Here is a 19,385-nt window from a genome sequence, read left to right as displayed (position 1 = left end):
TAACTTTAATAATGGATATAAAATTGGCAGTATTGGTTCAACCATTCTGGACTACTAACATCTGAGAAGGAGTATGTTGGGAAGAACATTTGTTATAGTTTATTGTTCAAAGTCAAATGATCCTAAATACCCCAAAGGACAGAGAGCACAGGGACAATCGACTCTTCGCAGCTCCTGTAACATTCCTAACGATCATGGCTGATCTTTTATCTCCACAGTTCCTACTCCCACTGTCCCCATAACCTATGGTTCTCTGCGTATCTAACGCTAAGCACTATGGATTGCTGAGCCAAATTTGCCCCACAATAGGACATTCGTTGTCCTCTGGAGTAGCAACATCTAGAGCCTGACAGCTCTCTGAATGAAGATGTTTCTACTCATCGATCCTAATCGAAAGATCGATTATTCTGAGACTGGATCCCAGTTTTAGTCTCTTGACTCAAAGGAAACATACTCCCAGCATCCAACCTTTCAAACTCCTTAGGAATTTATTTTTCTGTTTCATTGAGATCACCTTTCATTTTCCTAATCTCAATCGAATATAGGTTTGTTTTACGCAACCTCTCATGATGTGATTATCACCCCAAGTCAGAATCAATCTGGTCATAAGGGCGGTCGCGGTGGCGCAGCGGTAGAGTCGCTGCCTTACAGCGAATGCAGCGCCGGAGACCCGGGTTCGATCCCGACTACGGGTGCTGTCCGTACGGAGTTTGTACGTTCTCCCCGTGACCTGTATGGGTTTTCTCCAAGATCTTCGGTTTTCTCCCACACTCCAAAGACGTGCAAGTTTGTAGGTTAATTGGCTTGATAATTGTAAAAATTGTCCCTAGTGTGTGTAGGATAGTGTTAATGTGTGGGGATCGCTGGTCGGCACGGACCTGGTTGGCCAAAGGGCCTGTTTCCGCGCTGTATCTCTAAACTAAACTAAACTAAAACAAAATAAGGTCATAAATAATAGGAGTAAAATTAGGCTATTCGGCCCATCAAGTCTGTTCTGCCATTCAATCATGGCTGATCTCCTTCCCAACCCTATTCTCCTACATTCTCCCCATAACCTCTGACACCCATGCTAATCAAGAATCTATCACTATTCTGTATGTTTCAATGAGGTGTCCCCCCCTCATTCTTCTAAACTCTTGCGAGTACAGGCCCAGTGCTGACAAACGCTCATCATACGTTAACCTACTTATTCCAGGGTTCATTCTTAGAGTAGAGTACAGTGAGTTGCTTGGGTCCAGAGACTTGTAACTGAATTTAAAATTTATCAACTTTATCATGGGTGAAAATGTAGATTTTAAAATTGGGATTTTCAAAGGACAAAGGAATGACAATCAATAGATAATCTTAATGGTTTGAAAGTAAACTTTGATTTCTAAATAAATAAATGCTATTCGAGATGCAATAAGGAATGAGAATTAAGCAGGTGTCCAAACAGTTTGGTAAGGAAATATTCTTATTTTTCACCATTATTATACTTCCACAGTTCAACAGCTTTGAGCAACTCTGCATCAACTTCACCAACGAGAAGCTGCAACAGTTTTTCAATCACCACATGTTCGTCCTGGAACAGGAGGAATATAAGAAGGAGGGGATTGTCTGGACGTTCATTGATTTCGGCATGGATCTCCAAGCTTGCATCGAGCTGCTGGAGAAGGTAATTGGGTCAAACAACTCACAAAAACATTGATAGAACGGACATTGAGCAGGAGCAAGAATCAAGAAGGCAAAACCTTGGGGAGAGAAAGTCATAGAGTCATAGAGGGTGTAAACAGGCCCAACTTGCATACACCAACCAATTGTCCCTAGTTTGTAGAAACCTACTGATAAAGTGGGAGAATGTGGAACTGGTGTGTACGGGTGATTGATAGTCAGCCTGGACTCACTTGGCCAAAGGGCCGTTTTCAATGCTATATCTCTAAACGTGTTTGGGAAATCCAAATGTGTCCACTTTGGGTAGCAGTTTGACGATTACTTTTGGATGAGTAGCAATGGAACAACCCAGTGAAAATTCTTCTGCTCTTTTTGTCCAGCCCATGGGAATCTTCTCCATCCTGGAAGAACAATGTGTGTTCCCCAAAGCCACGGATGCAACATTCAAGGCCGCCCTGTACGACAATCATTTGGGCAAGTCCAACAATTTCTTGAAACCCAAAGGTGGCAAAGGAAAAGCAGAACCCACCTTTGAGCTGGTCCATTATGCTGGCACGGTGAGTGTTGACATCTTCAGCAAATGCACCGCGCTCTGCAATTCCACCAGTTCTGAAATGCGACTTGGTGGTGCTTGGTGAGGGGTGTGAGGCAAGGGTGGAATTGGCCAATGTTCGTGGCTGCAGATAGGTTGATGGCAAATAACTCAGCGGGTCAGGCAGCAACTCTGGAGAAAAAGGATGGGTGACATTTCCGGTCGGGACCCTTCTTCACCTGTTCTTTTTCTCCAGAGATGCTGCCTGACCCGCTGAGTTACGCAAGCATTTTGTGTCTAAATTCGGTCTAAATCAGCATCTGCAGTACCTTCTCACGCTCTCGATTGCAAATCCACCTTGAGGATCCTTGGCAAAGAGAATGGTGGATACTTAGGTTGTGTGTGCTGATTTGTCACCAGTCCATTTCACACAGTGCCACAGTTGGTCGAGCTGCTGCCTCACTGTGCCAGAGGCCCGGGTTCGCTCGTTTTCTTGGCTGCTGTTTGTGTGGAGTTTGCACGTTCTCTCTATGACTGCGTTGGTCTCCTCCAGGTGCTCCGGGTTCCCCCCCCCCCCCAACCTAAAGACACGGGAGTCTAAGTTTACATTGCCTCTCGTGTGTGGGGAGGGGATGTGAACATGGGATAACATGGAACTAGTATGAAGGGGTTGGGGTCTTAAGGGGTTGGACAGGTTAGATGCAGGAAGGTTGTTCCCGATGTTGGGGAAGTCCAGGACAAGGGGTCACAGTTTAAGGATAAAGGGGAAATACTTTAGGACCGAGATGATAAAAAAAAATTCACACAGAGAGTGGTGAATCTCTGGAACTCTCTGCCACAGAAGGTAGTTGAGGCCAGTTCATTGGCTATATTTAAGAGGGAGTTAGATGTGGCCCTTGTGGCTAAAGGGATCAGGGGGTATGGAGAGAAGGCAGGTACAGGATACTGAGTTGGATGATCGGCCATGATCATATTGAATGGCGGTGCAGGCTCGAAGGGCCGAATGGCCTACTCCTGCACCTATTATCTATGTTTCTATGAATGGGTGGTTGATGGTTGGCATAGACACGTGGACTTCCCATCTACAAGGTCCCTACCTGCATGACTCAACTCCAAGCTAAAAGTGTCACCAGAGTCTGGACTCTATGTGTACCTTCATTGGGATACATTGCAATTCTCTTCCTGCTCTTCATCAGGTTGGCTACACCACCCAGGGTTGGCTGGAGAAGAACAAGGATCCCTTGAATGAAACGGTGGTGGGCCTTTTCCAAAAGTCAGCCCAAGCTTTGCTACCCATTCTGTTTAAAGAAGAAGAAACACCAGGTAGGTTACAGAGAGCAGCGAGACATCCCAAGAGTGGGTGAGACGTTGGGATAAACCAGAAGGGAAGCCCAATGTGGTTCAGAACAAAGATGCAACCTCTTGTATATTGTATCTTTCTTATCTTGATAAATGTGTTCAATTCTGATGAATTGTAGATTACAATACAATTTATTTGTTGTCATTTGAACCCAGAGGTTCAAACGAAATTTGGTTTCTGCAGTCATACAAACAAGAAGAAGAACCAAGAAACAACACAATTTACACGAACATCCATCACAGTGAATCTCCTCCTCACTGTGATGGAAGGCAAAGATTAAGCTTTTCTGTAAGGCACAGCTGGTGGGGCAGCTACTTCACAGCACCAGAGACCCTGGTTCGATCCTGAACTCGGGTGCTGTCTATGTGGAGTTTACACGTTTTCCCTGTGGTCGCGTGGGTTTCCTCCAGGTGCTCAAGTTTCCTCCCACATCCTAAAGACATGCAGGTTTGTAGGCTAATTGTGCCTAGTGTGTGTGGGGACTGGATGCAAAAGTGGGATAACATAGAACTAGTGTGAACGGGTGATCGATGGTCGGCGTGGGTTCGGAGGGCCAAAGGGCCTGTTTCATGTAATATCTCTCAATTCAGGTCACCAATTTCAGGTGGCATAGAAAGGAGAGGTATTTTATTCTGTAGTGCGTTTACTAAGCTGAAGGGAAAGGGAGATACACTTGTATGAGTTGGACAAACTGGAATTAAGGAGTTCCTGCCACATCACACATGCATGAACATGCAGGTCTCAACTTCCTCCAAGCCTGTTGTTTGGTTTAGGAGTATAAGAACTGTTAGTTTAGATTAGTTCAGATATACAGCGCGGAAACAGGCCCTTCGGGCCACACGAGTCCACACCGACCAGTGATCCCCGCACATTACAGTACCCTAAACACACTAGGGACAATTTTACATTTACACCAAGTCATTTAACCTACAAACCTGTACGTCTTTGGAGTGTGGGAGGAAATCAAAGATCTCGGAGAAAACCCACGCAGGACACGGGGAGAATGTACAAACTCTGTGCAGGCAGCACCTGTAGTCAGGATTAAACCCTGGCGCTGTAAGGCAGCAACTCTACCGCTGCGCCAACGTGCCGCCTGTTACGTGAGTGTAACACTTCTATCCCATTGCAGCTGGTGGAAAGAAACAGAAGAAAGGCTCTTCCTTCCAGACTGTTTCTGCGTTTTACAGGGTAAGGTTTTACTTTAGACATTTAACTGTCAGTGCTCACTCTAATGCTGGAAAATGATGACTGGGCTGGGATTCGAAGGCTGCACAATAATGACGTCCAGTGAACTAGACAGTGTTGGGCCATCACCAATTGAAATCTGATAATAGACACAAAAAGCTGGAGTAACTCAGCGGGACAGGCAGCATCTCTGGAGAGAAGGAATGGGTGACGTTTGCGGTAGAGGGTAAGGGTTTTACAGGGTAAGGTTTCTGTGTGGATTCCCCAGCAAGGACATTTGGCAAAACCTTCTCTCCATTGTATTTCATTGTCCTAACTAAACCAGGAAGCAGTGAATGATGAGCAATCTGGAATGAAGGCAAACCAATCAAGAAAATCAAGTCAAGTCAAGTCAAGAGTTTATTGTCATGTGTCCCTGGGACACATGACAATAAACTCTTGACTTGACTTGACTTGATTTTCTTGATTGGTTTGCCTTCATTCCAGATTGCTCATCATTCACCGCTTCCTGGTTTAGTTCAGTTCATCGTTGTCGCTGATAAGCTGTTGCCTGCATGCTATCTAGTCGAAGAAAATATTTCTCAGCTGTAATCAGGCAACTGAAACATCCTCTCACCAGCTAGAATGTGGTCCTGACCTACCATCTACCTCAAAGACCTTTGAACTATCTTTAAGGGCCTGTCCCACTGTACGAGCTAATTCAAGAGCTCTCCCGAGTTTAAAAAAAAATCAAACTCGTGGTAAGCACGTAGAATGTACGTAGCGGGTACGTTGGAGCTCGGGGACGTCTCCTAGCGGCTTGTAACGCTAACGGCAGGTACTCGGGAAACGCGGTAAGCTCGTGAAGACTTGTGAAGATTTTTCAACATGTTGAAAAATGTCCACGAGAGCCCCGAGTACCTACAAGCGGCTATTACCATAATTCTCCGAGTTCGAATCAGGGGAAACTCGGGAGAACTCGCTCGTACAGTGGGACAGCCCCATTAACTGGACTTTATCTAATAATAATAATAATAAATTTTATTTATGGGCGCCTTTCAAGAGTCTCAAGGACACCTTACAAAAATTTAGCAAGTAGAGGAAAAACATGTAAGGGGAATGAAATAAATAGTGGAGACATGACTAGTACACAAATTAAAGACAGAGTTCAATTCAAAACACAATATGAGGCAATTCATGCACAGATGAAAAGGGAGGGGTACGTGGGGCTAAGGATAGGCAGAGGTGAAGAGATGGGTCTTGAGGCGGGACTGGAAGATGGTGAGGGACACGGAATTGCGGATCAGTTGGGGGAGGGAGTTCCAGAGCCTGGGAGCTGCCCTGGAGAAGGCTCTGTCCCCAAAACTGCGGAGGTTGGACTTGTGGATGGAGAGGAGACCAGCTGATGTGGATCTGAGGGACCGTGAGGGTTGGTAGGGGGAGAGGAGATCAGTGAGATATGGGGGGGCCAGATGGTGGAGGGCTTTGTAGGTGAGGACCAGGATTTTGTAGGTGATCCGGTGGGAGATGGGAAGCCAGTGAAGTCGTTTATCTGGCACTAAATAATAAACCCTTTATCGTATATATCTGTACGCTGTGGATGGCTTGACTGTAATCATGTATCGACCTCTCATCGACTGGATAGCAAGCAATAAAAACGCTTTTCTCTGTACCTCGTTACACCTGGCAATAATAAACTAATCTAAACTAATCTACACTAAACTAAACTCAATTCAACTTGAACACATTCAAGCCATCCACAGTGCACATACAAAGGATGAAGCATAAAGGGCACAATATTTAGTGCAAGATATAATATTCAAGTCCGATAAAGTTCGATGAAAGGTTATTCACATGAGGTAGATGGGAGGTCAGGACCGCACTCTAGCTGATGAGAGGACCATTCAGTTTATTGAATTATTCAATTTAATTATTCCATACTGCTCTTTATTCAACACTTCTGGATTTCATTTAACTGGTGAAGTAACTTTCACATTTCTGGACCTCTTGTTGTTTTTGCTGGTCCCACCGCGGCCGGTCTTATTTCCCTTCACTGCCTCCATTTAAAATATTCCTTCTTTCAACACTACAGGAACAGCTGAACAAGTTAATGACCACGCTACGCAGCACCGCTCCCCACTTTGTGCGCTGCATTGTGCCGAATGAACACAAGCAGTCAGGTGAGTCCCATTCTATGTACAATCTCAGCAACACGTACAAAAAACATTATGATTTTCTCTGTTCGAGGTGGATTATCATCTTGTCGTGGTGGAGAAGCTTGTGTGGACCTGAAATCCTGAGAGCGATGCCGTCTGGAGCTATGCCCCTGGTAGGGCCACCCATGGTGGTAAGGTCTCTGCAGAGGTCCTTCTGCAGTTGTACAGGGCCCTAGTGGGACCGCACCTGGAGTATTGTGTGCAGTTTTAGTCCTCTAATTTGAGGAAGGACATTCTTGCTATTGAGGGAGTGCAGCGTGGGTTAACAAGGTTAATTCCCGGGATGGCGGGACTGTCATATGGGTGACGTTTCGGGTCAAGACCCTTCTTTCAGTCTCGACCTGAAACATCACCCATTCCTTCTCTCCAGAGATGCTGCCGGTCCCGCTGAGTTACTCCTGCATTTTGTGTCCATCTTCAAATGACGCCACACGCTCCAGACGGCCGCGCGGGCGCATGATGACGCGCGCGACTCTCGCGGGACCGTCGCGCGACCGTCACTACCGGCCTGTCGCATAATTGACGGCCCAAGTGGGACAGGCCCTTTACTTGAAGTTAGAGGAATTAATATTTGCTGGGTTATAAGCTGCCCAAGTGAAATGTGGTAATCATTGGTTTTGGTTTCTCTTGCAGGTGTGTGTGATGCTGCCCTAGTTCTTCATCAACTTGCGTGTAACGGTGTACTGGAGGGCATCCGTATCTGCAGGAAAGGATTCCCCAACAGACTGCAGTATCCTGAGTTTAAACAGAGGCAAGTTTGGTTCAACGACATTTGGAGGATGAGAGTTTCAGCAGTGAATGAACTGAGACATGGACTGTTTAGTTATATAGTGTAGAAACAGGTCCACTGAAAACATGCCAACCAACAATCACCTGTTCACTAGTTCTATCCTCCACACTAGGGAACAATTGACTTTTCACTGTACCTCAGTACACGTGACAATAATAAACAAAACAAAATTAGGAAGCTAATTAGCCCACAAGCCTGTACATCTTTGGGATGTGGGAGGAAACCGGAGCACCCAGAGAAAACTCAGGTAATCACAGGGAGAATGTGCTGACTTCACAAAGACATCACCTGTAGTCAGGATTGACCCGGGTCTCTGGCGCTGTGAGCCAGCAACTCTAAGACTGTGCTGCCGTGAGTGATAAGGGTATTGTTACAGAGATGGTACGTGAGACCCTCAGGTGGATTTGGAGGGAGATATTCGGCTCAGTATCAGTAAGATGCTCAGATTGGGGACAGTGTGGGTGGGGCAGTATCAGATGTTACTGAAGGGGGTCTTGGCTGGAAGCTGAGGGAAAGAAGTGAGTGGTCTCTTAAATTAATTTCACTGTTTAAATAAGAAGAAGTAGAATAAATGTGCGGGAAGGAATTGCAGATGCTGGTTTACACCAAAGGTAGATACAAAACGCTGGAGTAACTCAGGGGGACAGGCAGCATCTCTGGAGAGAATTAATGGGTGACGTTTTTGGTCGAGACCCTTCTTCAGACTTCCTTCTCTCAAGTGATGCTGCCTGTCCTGCTGAGTTACTCCAGCATTTTGTGTCCATCTTAGAAGCAAAATAAGGATGAGTAATACAACTGCAGTCATGAAGTCTGCGTAACATTGCCCAGTCTCACATCATGTATTGCTTTTGTCCAGATACCACATCTTGAACCCCAATGTCATCCCTAAGGGATTTGTTGATAACAAGAAAGCTTCAGAACTGGTCCTTGCTTCACTTGGTCTGGAGGAAAATGAGTACAAAATTGGACACACTAAGGTAACGTATCTCTTAGCTGAACAGAAAAATCACTCAAATACTAAATAATAATAATAATAATGGATGGGATTTATATAGCGCCTTTCTAATACTCAAGGCGCTTTACATCGCATTATTCATTCACTCCTCAGTCACACTCGGTGGTGGTAAGCTACTTCTGTAGCCACAGCTGCCCTGGGGCAGACTGACGGAAGCGTGGCTGCCAATCTGCGCCTACGGCCCCTCCGACCACCACCAATCACTCACACACATTCACACACAGGCAAAGGTGGGTGAAGTGTCTTGCCCAAGGACACAACGACAGTATGCACTCCAAGCGGGATTCGAACCGGCTACCTTCCGGTTGCCAGCCGAACACTTAGCCCATTGTGCCATCTGTCGTTACTAAAGCACAGGTAACCCTTATTACAACAGACCAGGGGGGGGTGGCGGGGGAATGGTGTCCGTTATTGCCGATTGTCCGCTATAACCAGGTAAGGGATTTACTCCAACCACCCAGCCGTCACTCCATGAAATAACGAGTAGTTTTCACGTATAAAGTTCTTTCTAACAGCTAAAAATGCATTTTTGTTACTGTTAGAAATGTCTAATGAACATAGGTTGTCATAGGTGTGGTCGTAGGTGGAGTCCTACGGACTCCTAATGGGTCGCTGGTTGTCGGTAGCTTACCGTAGCTTGACGTCGACTAGGTGGTGGTAGGTTGTTGTAGACATTGTCATAGACATTGTCTTGGGGGGGGGGGTCCAGTCGCCGAATTTTTCGGCGACCTGCTACGACTATGACAGTCGCCGGCAGTCGCCGAAAAATGGAGACAAGAGCACCCGGAGGAAACCCATGCAGTCACAGGGAGAATGTGCACACTCCACGCAGACAGCACTCGAAATCCGGGTCAAACCTGGGTCTCTGGCACTGTGAGGCAGCAGCTCTACCAGCTGTGCCACTGCGCCGACTGATGGTTGGAATAATCTTTCATGACTCTTGCTTTCCATATCATTTATCAGTGTGTAGCCTCATTTAGTTTAGAGATACAACGCAGAAACAGGCCCTTCGGCCCACCAAGTCCATGCTGACCAGTGATTCCCGTACACTAATATTATCCCACACACCAGGGACAATTTACAATTTTTACTGAAGCCAATTAACCAACAAACCTGCACGTCTTTGGAGTGTGGGGGGGGGGGGGGGGGGAAACTGGAGCACCCGGAGAAATCCACGTGGTCACGGGGAGAACGTACAGACTCCGTACAGACAGCACCCGTAGTCAGGATCAAACCCGGGGTCTCTGGCGCTGTGAGGCAGCAACTCCACTGCTGTTCCACCGTGCCGTCCACTGTGTTGAGAAGACGTTTGTTTGAGTTTATATCTCTTGTACGTACTGAACAGGTGTTCTTCCGGGCCGGTGTCCTGGCCAAGCTGGAGGACTTCCGTGATGACCGACTGGCAAAGATTCTCACAATGATTCAGTCTCGTTGCCGCGGGATGCTGATGCGAATAGAATTCAAAAAGATGCTGGATAGAAGGTGGGTCTTCACGTTCAATAAAGCTTTGATTATACACATCCTCATCTATCATAGACTTCCTTCCCTAACCCAGTGCACATTTCCCAATTCGCCACCTTCTCCTCATTGCCAACATTGGACTTTGTCTCTAGAACTATAACACAACAATGATGAGAAACGATATGATGCACTCTATATCTTTCTCTATTGTACTTGAGTTTGGCTTGATCATATTTGTGTATAATATTATCTGAGTTGATTGGATGGCACGCAAGCGAAAAGCTTTTCACTATATCTCGGTACACCTGACAATAATAAACCGACACAATGATAAATTATTTAAGAAGGAACTGCAGATGCTGGAAAATCGCAGGTACACAAAAAAGCTGGAGAAACTCAGCGGGTGCAGCAGCATCTATGGAGCGAAGGAAAAAGGCAACGTTTCGGGCCGAAACGTTGCCTTTTTCCTTCGCTCCATAGATGCTGCTGCACCCGCTGAGTTTCTCCAGCTTTTTTGTGTACCAATGATAAATTATGTTCAGTTTTGAAGGCATGTATCTGACAGTCATACATGTGAAAATCAGAATCAGTAGATTAAATAAAACTAAGGTCCATTTAGTTGGTGATTTACGATCCTGACAGTTACATAATGCAACGGCAGTGGAATTGTTTATCTTTAGACTTTAGAGATACAGCGTGGCGATAGGCCCTTCGGCCCACCATGTCCACTCTGACAAAAGATCCCCATACACTAGCTCTATCCTACACACTAGGAACAATTTCCAGAAGCCAATTAACCTACAAACCTGAACGTCTTTGGAGTGTGGGAGGAACCCAGGGCACCCGGAGCAAACCCACACAGTCACAGGTAAAACGTGCAAACTCCGTACAGACAGCACTCGTAGTCAGGATCAAAGCTGGGTCACTGGCGCTGTAAGGTAGCAACTCCACCGCTGCGCCACTGTGCCGCCCTGATTCATCAGAGCAATAACCTTGATCAATTAGCCTACAGAAGATCTAGAGATTTTACAAGGAAAACTCCACTTGTGCGAGCATTGAGAATGGCAGGTTCATGGTCACCTTATTTCTCCCAACTTTATGGTATTTACTATTGCTTCTTTGTACAGTATGTGTTTGAGATTCATATTCCTCACATCACATTTATATAATGTGTGTGCTTACATATTTTAAGCATATCCGCAGCTATATTAGACCAGTACATGGTTCAGCCTGAAAATTCTTGCCCAGCCTCCAAGGAGCAAATCATGTGAAGAGATAACTTGTCAATCCTCACCCTACTCAACACCAAAGATGTTGGGTTCAGTCCAGAACCTGGGGCCACAGTTTAAGAATAAGGAGTAAGCCATTTAGAACGGAGCCGAGGAAACATTTTTTCTCACAGAGAGTGGTGAGTCTGTGGAATTCTCTGCCTCAGAGGGCGGTGGAGGCAGGTTCTCTGGATGCTTTCAAGAGAGAGCTAGATAGGGCTCTTAAAAATAGTGAAGCAGGGGATATGGAGAGAAGGCAGGAACGGGGTACTGATTGGGGATTGATCAGCCATGATCACATTGAATGGCGGTGCTGGCTCGAAGGGCCGAATGACCTACTCCTGCACCTATTGTCTATTGTCTATTGTCAAAGGTGAGCGATAATTGGCATGCAATGTTGACTCAATGACGCAATCGTAGATTAATAGTATAATAACTGAACAACAAAATGATGGGACGGTAATATTGATATTAATAAGGAGCAGGTATATGAAGCCATGTCTCTGGTGTTCCCATATCCTTGCACGTTGCTAAGAAATATCTTGTTTACACTATTTGCAGAATCGGACTGATAGTTATTCAACGCAATGTCCGCCAATTCCTGCAACTTCGCTTCTGGGGCTGGTGGAAACTGTACACCAAGGTAAAGTATTCTAAAGGATATGTTATTTATGTTATCTTGATAAAGGTTATGTATATCATCGAGTTATACAGCATGATAATAGGCCCTTTGGCCCAGCTCATCCATGCCGACCAAGAACCCCCATCTAAGATAGTTCCATTTGCTGACATTATCCCCTCCACACCTATCCTATCCGTGCGCCAGGCCTAGTGAGACAAAAAGTGCTGGAGTAACTCAGCAGGTCAAGAGAACATGGATAGGCCTTGAGGATCGGAGGGAAGGAGTAATCACAGAGGGGGAGCAGTGAGAGAGAGGGTCTAAAGAAGGCTATTCCTTCGCCCATTCCTTCTCTCCCGAGATGCTGCCTCACCCGCTGAGTTAGTCCAGCATTTTGTGACTACCTTCCAACATGGATAGGCGATGTCTTGGGTCGGGGGGACATCTTATTTACTTCGATCTGATTTATTCCAGCACTTTGAGTCTGTTTTTTGTGAGTGCCATTTGTACTTCCTTGTTTCTACAGTTCTCGGCTGGAGTTCTGTCCTTATCTCTATCCCATTCTGACGCTGAAACATTAACTCTGTTTTTCTCTCCGTTGCTGTTGCCTGACCTGCTGAGTGCCCACGGCATTTTCTGTCTCTATTCCAACCTGTTTCTCACAAAGAGTCTCTGTTGCTGCAGCCTATAATGTAGTCGCCCGTACTAAGCGATGCCCAATAACTCTCTTCAGGTTAAGCCTCTGTTGAACGTGGCCCGCCAGGAGGACGAGATGAAGCTGAAACAGGAAGAGCTGAGAGCCGCAATGGAACAGACCGGCGACCTCCTTGGGCGGATCAAGGAACTCGAGGAGAAGACAGCAACCCTCTCACAGGAAAAGAATGACCTCTCGTTGCAAGTCCAGGCTGTAAGTGATCAGTAATAAGCCAGGACATGGCTATAATGGGATAGCAATCACAGATGTATTCAGTAACTAATTCATATTGAATAGAACAGCAGATAACAGGCCCAGAAGACAAAGGAGCAGAATTGGGCCATTTGGCTCATCATTCTATCATGGATGCTCTATTTTTCCATCTCAATCCCACTCTCCTGTCTTCTCCCCATAACCTGCGATGCCCTGACTATCAAGGGAGATGCTTTCAAGAGAGAGTTAGATGCTTTCAAGAGAAAGTTTGATAGAGCTCTTATAGGCCCACTTACGCGACATTTTCGGCAACCACCGGCACCCATCACAGACGCTACAACTCTTTGGGTGACTGAGGAGACTACTCACGACCATACAGGCGACACCCTGGCTACATGTCGCGGGGTGAAGCCTGTATGGTCATGAGTAGTTGCCCAAAGAGTTGTACCTTGTTCTGGTCGCCGCTGGATTTTCAACATGTTGAAAATTTTTGGAGACCTGCTGCGACGATGACGGGTGCCGGCAAGTCGCCAAAAAAGTTGCGTAGGTGGGACAGGCCCATTAAGGATAGCGGAGTTAAGGGATATATGAAGAGAAGGCAGGAACGGGGTACTGATTGTGGATGATCAGCCATGATCACATTGAATGGCGATGCTGGCTCGAAGGGCCGACTCCTGTCCTACTATTGTCTATTGTCTAGAAGAACCTATCGTTCTCCGCTTTAATGATACTCAATGACTTGGCCTCCATAGAGGAAGTACAGAGAAGGTTCACCACACTGATTCCTGATTTAGGTGTCCTTGAGACTCTTGAAAGGCGCCCTTAAATAAAATTTATTATTATTATTATTATTATTATTATTATTATTCCTGGGATGGCAGGACTTCCATATGAAGAAAGACTGGATAGACTCGGCTTGTACTCGCTAGAATTTAGAAGATTGAGGGGGGATTTTATAGGACCGACAGATCATATGTTCCAACTCATTCACTCAATCAACACCCTCGGAGCATGCTTCAGCCGCAGATAATGCAAGCAAATAACAGCCTTGTTCTCTTCCTGTAAACCCGGTTGACCTCGGCTTGTACTCGCTAGAATTTAGAAGATTGAGGGGGGATCTTATAGAAACTTACAAAATTCTTAAGGGGTTGGACAGGTTAGATGCAGGAAGATTGTTCCCGATGTTGGGGAAGTCCAGGACAAGGGGTCACAGTTTAAGGATAGAGGGGAAATCCTTTAGGACCGAGATGAGAAAAACATTTTTACACAGTGAGTGGTGAATCTGTGGAATTCTCCGCCACAGAAGGTAGTTGAGGCCAGTTCATTGGCTATATTTAAGAGGGAGTTAGATGTGGCCCTTGTGGCTAAAGGGATCAGGGGGTATGGAGAGAAGGCAGGTACAGGATACTGAGTTGGATGATCAGCCATGGTCATATTGAATGGCGGTGCAGGCTCGAAGGGCCGAATGGCCTACTCCTGCACCTATTTTCTATGTTTCTATGTTTCTAACTCCCTCTTTTTGCTGTTCCATAGGAACAAGACAACATTTCGGACCTGGAGGAGCGGCTCACTCTACTGATGAAGACTAAGATGGAACATGAAAGCCAGATCTCAGATATGAGGGAGCGGCTGGAAGAAGAGGAAAACTCAAGTTCCAATCTTTCATCGCAGAAACGGAAAATGGAAGCAGAGATATCCGAACTGAAACTCGACCTCGAGGGCTTGGAAACAACCCTTGTGAAAACCGAGAAAGAAAAGCAGGTAGTGTGGCTGGCATTTTAGGTATTTGATTCAGCCTTTAGAGATACAGCATGGAAACAGGCCCTTTGGCCCTCCGGGTCCCTGCCACCCAGCGATCACCCTGTACACCAGCAATATCCTACACACAAGGGACAATATACCAAAATCAATTAGCCTACAAACCTGCATGACCTTGCAATGTGGGAGGAGACTGGAGAAGTCAGAGTAAACCCACGTGGTCACGGGGAGAATGTACAAACTCCGTACAGACAGCACCCGTAGTCGGGATCGAACCCGGGTCTCTGGCGCTGTCTCTATTGATACACACTGCAAGATGGCCCAATGCAGTTACCATTGTGATCTGATGCTTTTTAAAATTCCCTTTTTCTTACAAGTGGCCGAGATGCCTTGTGTTTAGCCCAGCCTTCATTGGTATTTCGTACATATGGGACCCGCCTACAGCCTCTTCACATGCCAATTCATCTCCCAGCTGCCCTGGGTGGGCCCAAATCCAATACAGACTTTAATTTAAAATAGTTCAAGTTCCCTCGATTCCTGTCAGATTACACTTCAGTTACTGGTTATATGAGCTGCAAGAGGAGGGTGGCGAGGCAGGTACAATAACAACACAAAAGACACTTGGACAGCTACATGGATAAGAAAGGTTTTGAGGGATATGGGGCAGGTGGGACTAGCTGACATCATGCATCTTGGTTGGCATAGATGGGTTGGGCCAAAGGGCCTTTTTCCGTGTTGTGTGACACTAAGACATTCATAATCTTCTTTAAAGTTGACATAAATAACACACTCTATGTAATAATTTACCTTCGTGTACGGTTTCCACCAGCCCAGTAGCACAGTTGCAAGAAATTGCAGATACTACATTGAAACACTATTTTCAGCTATTTGGCTATGTATATAAAAACAGAATAGCCTTTTTTTTTAAATATTGCCCCTTTTTAATATTGTAGTATTCCGCTTCCAGCTACGTGAAAACTAAAGTGTTCGTACAGCACAACTGTAGAAAGTCAATTGTGGATTAGTGAGAAGCAAGGGAAAGCAATTGGCTGCAAGTCGAGAGGAAGGGTAAATATTGGGATAAATGAGGAAGCAGTTCAGATCTTGGCACTAATGATCACCAGTGGGAATGTGGTACAGGCTTGGAGCGACTTAAAAACCCCCCATTAATATCAATTGCTGCAATGTTTCTCAGTTGCATCAGATGCCACACAGACTGAGAGCACCCTTAGTTGTAACCAGAGCTGGAATTGTGGAGAACCAGCAGAACTCTTAGCCATATTTTCCAGACTTGTTTCCTGACCCACTGAGTTACTCCAGCACATTGTGTCATTTCTGAGTTGTAACCCGTGTGAGGTGGGATCCATATGCGAAACATCTCCTGTCCATTCCCTCCCCAGATGCTGCCTGACCTGCTCAGTTCCTCCAGCACCTTTATATTTTGCTTGGTTGTAACTGCACTGACCACAACAGGGAATTTAACATACATCTTAAAACCTAATGAACCCAAACTATCCATCAGCCTTCCACCTTCCCACCACAAATAAGTGCTCGCTCTCAACCAGCAATAAGGCACAGGTCCTCCTGCATGCACGTTATTCAGCCGAGCTTACCCTTGCCCACCGATGATGATCGGGTTATGTTACTCCATCAGGCTCTGGATGGCAAAGTGCGCACTATGACCAATGACCTCAATCAGCGGGACGAAACCATCGCCAAACTGCAAAAGGAGAAGAGAGCCTTGGATGAGCTTCAGCAGGTTGGTATGACTCCGCAAAGCCTCTGAACTGACCGTATTAGTGACCATTATCTGCGGCTTCCTCTTTGCACCATTTTAAGTGCGGAGTGATAACTTCAAAAAGTTTGTAATGGAACTAAATGGCTCTAACCGCGGACTGAATGTAAAATTTGAAATATTGTTAGTTCTTCAACATTGGCACCAGGGTTGAGATTAATGATAAATGGTAGATTGATGCTGCATTCTGTTGATTATTCCGGGTATTTTAAAGGGGTGCATAATGGTTAGTTTAGTTTTATTTATTATTGTCACATGTACCTAGGTAAAGTGAAAGGCTATAGTCAGCGGAAAGACTATACATATGTACATTCAAGCCGTCCACAGTGTGCAGATACAGGATAAAGGGAATAATGTGTTTAACGTTCAGTGCAAGACAAAGTCCAGTCAAATCTGATCAAAGATAGTCGGAGGGTCTCCAATGAGGTAGATAGGTAATGAGGTAATGAGGGCCATCTTGCAATGAAATGTGAGGTTATCCACTTTGGTGGCAAAAACAGGAAAGTAGACTATTATCTGAATGGTGGCCGATTAGGAAAAGGGGAGATGCAACGATACCTGGGTGTCATGGTACACCAGTCATTGAAAGTAGGCATACAGGTGCAGCAGGCAGTGAAGAAAGCGAATGGTATGTTAGCATTCATAGCAAAATGATTTGAGTATAGGAGCAGGGAGGTTCTACTGCAGTTGTACAGGGTCTTGGTGAGATCACACCTGGAGTATTGCGTACAGTTTTGGTCTCCTAATCTGAGGAAAGACATTCTTGCCATAGAGGGAGTACAGAGAAGGTCACCAGACTGATTCCTGGGATGTCAGGACTTTCATATGAAGAAAGACTGGATAGACTCGGTTTGTACTCGCTAGAATTTAGAAGATTGAGGGAGGATCTTATAGAAACTTACAAAATTCTTAGGGGGTTGGACAGGCTAGATGCAGGAAGATTGTTCCCGATGTTGGGGAAGTCCAGAACAAGGGGTCACAGTTTGAGGATAAGGGGGAAATCTTTTAGGACCGAGATGAGAAAAACATTTTTCACAGAGAATGATGAATCTCTGGAATTCTCTGCCACAGAAGGTAGTTGAGGCCAGTTCATTGGCTATATTTAAGAGGGAGTTAGATGTGGCCCTTGTGACTAAAGGGATCAGGGGGTATGGAGAGGAGGCAGGTACAGGATACTGAGTTGGATGATCAGCCATGATCATATTGAATGGCGGTGCAGGCTCGAAGGGCCGAATGGCCTACTCCTGCACCTATTTTCTATGTTTCTATGTTTCTATAGTAGCTCAAGAGCTGGAGTAACTCAGCAGGTCAGGCAGCATCTCTGGAGGACACGGGTGTTTCGGGTTGGGTCTGAAGAAGAGACCCAACCCGAAACGTTGCCTATCGATGTCCTCAAGATTGTGCTGCCTGACCCGCTGAGTTACAGTACTCCAACACTTTGTGTTCTATCCACCTTTTAATTAGATTGTGTTTAACCGATACCTCGACTCCACCGACTCGCCTTAGCTACTTACCATCAGACATGTTGAGTAACTCTACAAAACAAGTACTTGATTAAATCATTGAATTTATTTCTTTAAGGAAGAACTGCAGATGCTAGAAAAATCGAAGGTAGACAAAAATGCTGGAGAAACTCAGCGGGTGAGGCAGTATCTACGGAGCGAAGGAATAGGTGACGTTTCGGGTCGAGACCCTTCCGGGTCTTGACCCGAAACGTCACCTATTCCTTCGCTCCATAGATGCTGCCTCACCCGCTGAGTTTCCGGAAGGGTCTCGACCCGAAACGTCACCTATTCCTTCGCTCCATAAACGCTGCCTCACCCGCTGAGTTTCTCCAGCATTTTTGTCTCCCATTGAATTTATTTTCAACAAATAACAACTTAATCATGTTCTATATTTTCAGAAAACACTGGACGATCTTCAGTCTGAGGAAGATAAAGTCAACCATCTGACGAAAACCAACGCGAAACTCAACTCCCAGATTCAAGAGGTAAACTTGCGCACAATATTCTGAAGAAAGGTTTCGACCCGAAACGTTGCCTAGTTCCTTCGCTCCATAGATGCTGCCTCACCCGCTGAGTTTCTCCAGCATTTTTGTCTAGCTCAGAATATTCTGAAGATATTTACCCAAGAGCTGATGGTCGAAGCTTTTCATTTTTATTTGCCATGTGGCTGTGTCACAAAATACTTTTATATTTCACATGTAAAGTTTAAATGTGTGCTTGGATTGCTGTAGATGTGTTTCAAAAGACGGGTAGTAAAAAATCTCAATGTTGCAATTTGTGAATTATTCATTAAATCACAATAATAGTCAAGTAAATATTTTCAAATTTACTGCTCCACCGGTATGGATAAATGACTTTACATTTTGGAGATACAGCGGGGAACCAGGCCCTTTGTCCCACCGTGTCTGCGCCGACCATCAATCACCCCTTATCCCATACACCAGCCTACCTTACCCTACTCTACACACCAGGGACAATTTTAAATTTACAGAAGCCAATTAACCTAATAATCTGTGCGTCTTCGGAGTGTGGGAGGAAACCAGAGCACCCGGAGAAATCCCACGGGGAGAACGTACAAATTCCAGCACTGCACAGATTGTGTGATTTACCTGTTTGTCTGAGGGTGACATATGGGGCTGTCCCACTGTACGAGCTAATTCAAGAGTTCTCCCGAGTTTCCCCTGATTCGAACTCAGAGAATTACGGTAATAGCCGCTCGTGGGTACTCGGGGCTCTCGTGGACGAGTCTTCACGAGCTTACCGCGTTTCCCCGAGTACTTGCCGTTAGCGTTACGAGCCGCTAAGAGACGTCCCCGAGCTCCGACGTACCCGCATCGTACATTTT

The 19,385-nt window shown here is 45.7% G+C and overlaps 1 protein-coding gene across 1 annotated transcript in view; it reads left to right on the top strand.

The window, feature by feature from the left end:
• Positions 1 to 19,385, top strand: part of LOC116985963 (myosin-16-like) — a 67,253-nt gene that overhangs the window by 22,875 nt on the left and 24,993 nt on the right. The window contains exons 14-26 of the mRNA XM_033041106.1: positions 1,484 to 1,654; positions 2,031 to 2,207; positions 3,379 to 3,505; positions 4,672 to 4,730; positions 6,799 to 6,886; positions 7,556 to 7,673; positions 8,569 to 8,689; positions 10,073 to 10,209; positions 12,018 to 12,099; positions 12,809 to 12,982; positions 14,516 to 14,743; positions 16,395 to 16,499; positions 18,439 to 18,525. Coding sequence (XP_032896997.1) covers positions 1,484 to 1,654; positions 2,031 to 2,207; positions 3,379 to 3,505; positions 4,672 to 4,730; positions 6,799 to 6,886; positions 7,556 to 7,673; positions 8,569 to 8,689; positions 10,073 to 10,209; positions 12,018 to 12,099; positions 12,809 to 12,982; positions 14,516 to 14,743; positions 16,395 to 16,499; positions 18,439 to 18,525 — 1,674 coding nt within the window. The remainder of the gene's footprint in view (positions 1 to 1,483; positions 1,655 to 2,030; positions 2,208 to 3,378; positions 3,506 to 4,671; positions 4,731 to 6,798; positions 6,887 to 7,555; positions 7,674 to 8,568; positions 8,690 to 10,072; positions 10,210 to 12,017; positions 12,100 to 12,808; positions 12,983 to 14,515; positions 14,744 to 16,394; positions 16,500 to 18,438; positions 18,526 to 19,385) is intronic.

This window comes from Amblyraja radiata, chromosome 22 (assembly GCF_010909765.2).
Source record: "Amblyraja radiata isolate CabotCenter1 chromosome 22, sAmbRad1.1.pri, whole genome shotgun sequence".
Lineage (NCBI taxonomy): Eukaryota > Metazoa > Chordata > Chondrichthyes > Rajiformes > Rajidae > Amblyraja > Amblyraja radiata.
This window is presented reverse-complemented; position numbering and strand designations above follow the sequence as displayed.